Source organism: Ilyonectria robusta, assembly GCF_021365365.1.
Source record: "Ilyonectria robusta strain PMI_751 chromosome Unknown BGZ61scaffold_251, whole genome shotgun sequence".
NCBI lineage: Eukaryota > Fungi > Ascomycota > Sordariomycetes > Hypocreales > Nectriaceae > Ilyonectria > Ilyonectria robusta.
Window position 1 is genome coordinate 1 of NW_025764685.1, and position 1,989 is coordinate 1,989.

The window sequence follows — 1,989 nt, forward strand, 5'->3', positions numbered from 1 at the left end:
GTATCCATTGGTCTTGACATATATCGGGGGCGACGTCGCCGAGGCATCATCCTATGATTGTAAATGATGCTGTAGGTTATCCGAGGCCTGGTCGCTGTCTGGGTAGTAGTCAAAGGCATCTATTTATTGTTGTCAAGGGAGACGAGAACCCATATCTTCTCTGAGATCACCAGGGGTGGTGTTACGTACCACTTTGAGGCAAAGTGGGATGACTCGTGTGAGCTGGAGGGGGGAAATTTTACCCAACGCCAACACATGGAAGCAACTCGGCGAGTCGACTGATGTGAAATGCATGTCATTATTTGAAACCAATTTTCAGTATTGTAGCAATGGTGGTGTCGGTGGCGAGATTATGACCGGTTGTGTGAAGGATACATTTATGTGTTGCCACCCGTGGAGCAACTGCTGCAGAATCACTACCATCAACTTCAAACCCTCACGCCTTCCTTCTGTTAGAAATTAATATGAAAATGACATTCTCTCCATCTTATGTGTCAGATTATTGCTGATTACTGAGCCATCCCTACATCTATATTGCAGCATGCATTACATGCCTGGCTGCTTCATGAGCTGCTTCCAATAAACACCGCCTGCAGCGTAGAGGCGAACAGCATCATTGCTATAGTAATAACAGCAGGGTGAAGCAACCTTTGCGTCACGTTCACTCTCCTAATCAATATTCCAGCACCTCAAATATGTCACCCATGTTGCTGTTTTGTCTTTGGGGTCTGCCAAAAACCAAGGGTGCGAGCGAATCCATGTGGGTATCGTCTGCTTCGACGCTCAGCGAAGAGCTGGCGGATATTGATCTCGTAGAGGACGGGGACGAAGTGTTGGATGGAGATTTGGGCGGGAGGCGCGCGAGGTAGGCTGATAGCAGAGCGTCCAAGTCGGGACCGCTGGGAAGCGTCGGCAGTACAGGCCGGCTTATTCTCCTGTAGTGCCTCGCAGAGGTAGGCAATGCCGTCCTCGGACGCGATAGTAGGGCTGGAGCCGGAGTCTGCCCTTTGTTTGATCGATTGAATATTCGTGGAGTCTTGAGTGTGAATCGTCGAATGGAAAGAACGCGGACGGGAGTTGATCTCGGCTTCGGATGTTCGAATAGATCGACGCCGTGGGAAACCGGGACGTTGCTTACTACCGTGTTGTTGAAATCTTGCAGCAAGGATTGTATCTGGGCTTCGTCGAGGCCTTCGACCAGCTCGAAGAGTTGGTCCACCGAGGAAATCAAGTTCGGGCGCGAGGCCTGAGTCATGGCGATGGCTGCCATCCTGCTCCGTTGAGCCTCAAAGGGCAAATGGATAAAACATCTACAGAGCAAGTTCACAGGGGAATGACGGGAGAATAACAGGAGGCTACGAATAAGGAGTACGGAATGATGGGGAAATTACAAGGTCCAGAGTGGAGTTGCCATTGGTGGGCCTGAAACCGTCAAGCGACGGCACGTAACCACTGTAGGCTTAGTAAATTTAGCGCCGTCCCGCAGATTTCGATCTTCAGTTCAGCGCTCTCAATGGTCTGGATTAATTTAAAAATAATAAACAACTTGAAATAATTTAATAAATTATGAAATACTATTAAATACTATTATTTATATATAGCTATATATATATATATGACGGGAGATAGCAGTTCCTCCTATATTATCTTGTTTAGAGCAAGGTTATATCTCAAGGTTGTTACCTATGGACAGCAGAGTTGAGGACAGCAAGGTTGAAGTCAGAAGGGTTGAATTGAAGCTTACAGCAAAGGTCAGAGTGCAACAACCATACTGTTCAGCTATTGTTTTATGGTTCTGGACGGAGCACTAAGTGTTTATATCTATTGCTTGAAGATTATTGTATGGCTTTAATCTATCTGAGGATATTGAGTTAAGCCTAAAACAAACCAAATAGATCTCTAGTACTTAAGTGCTCATCTTATAGACACTTTCCTTTAGTTGTTTTAGTTGCGCAAAGTTCTCACTGGATTGCCTTAACATCGTTTACC

At 46.3% G+C, this 1,989-nt stretch overlaps 1 protein-coding gene across 1 annotated transcript; it reads right to left on the reverse strand.

The window, feature by feature from the left end:
- Positions 1-291: 291 nt before the first annotated feature.
- On the reverse strand, positions 292-1,349 carry BGZ61DRAFT_470176 (uncharacterized protein). The gene has a single exon (XM_046248047.1). It carries the CDS (start codon positions 1,268-1,270, stop codon positions 674-676), a length of 597 nt encoding a protein of 198 aa, XP_046092774.1. The 5' UTR covers positions 1,271-1,349; the 3' UTR covers positions 292-673.
- Positions 1,350-1,989: the final 640 nt, after the last annotated feature.

What these genes read in the sequence shown, in the direction of transcription:
- BGZ61DRAFT_470176 (XM_046248047.1), bottom strand. Translation starts at nt 1,270, where the DNA reads ATGGCAGCCATCGCCATGACTCAGGCCTCGCGCCCGAACTTGATTTCC.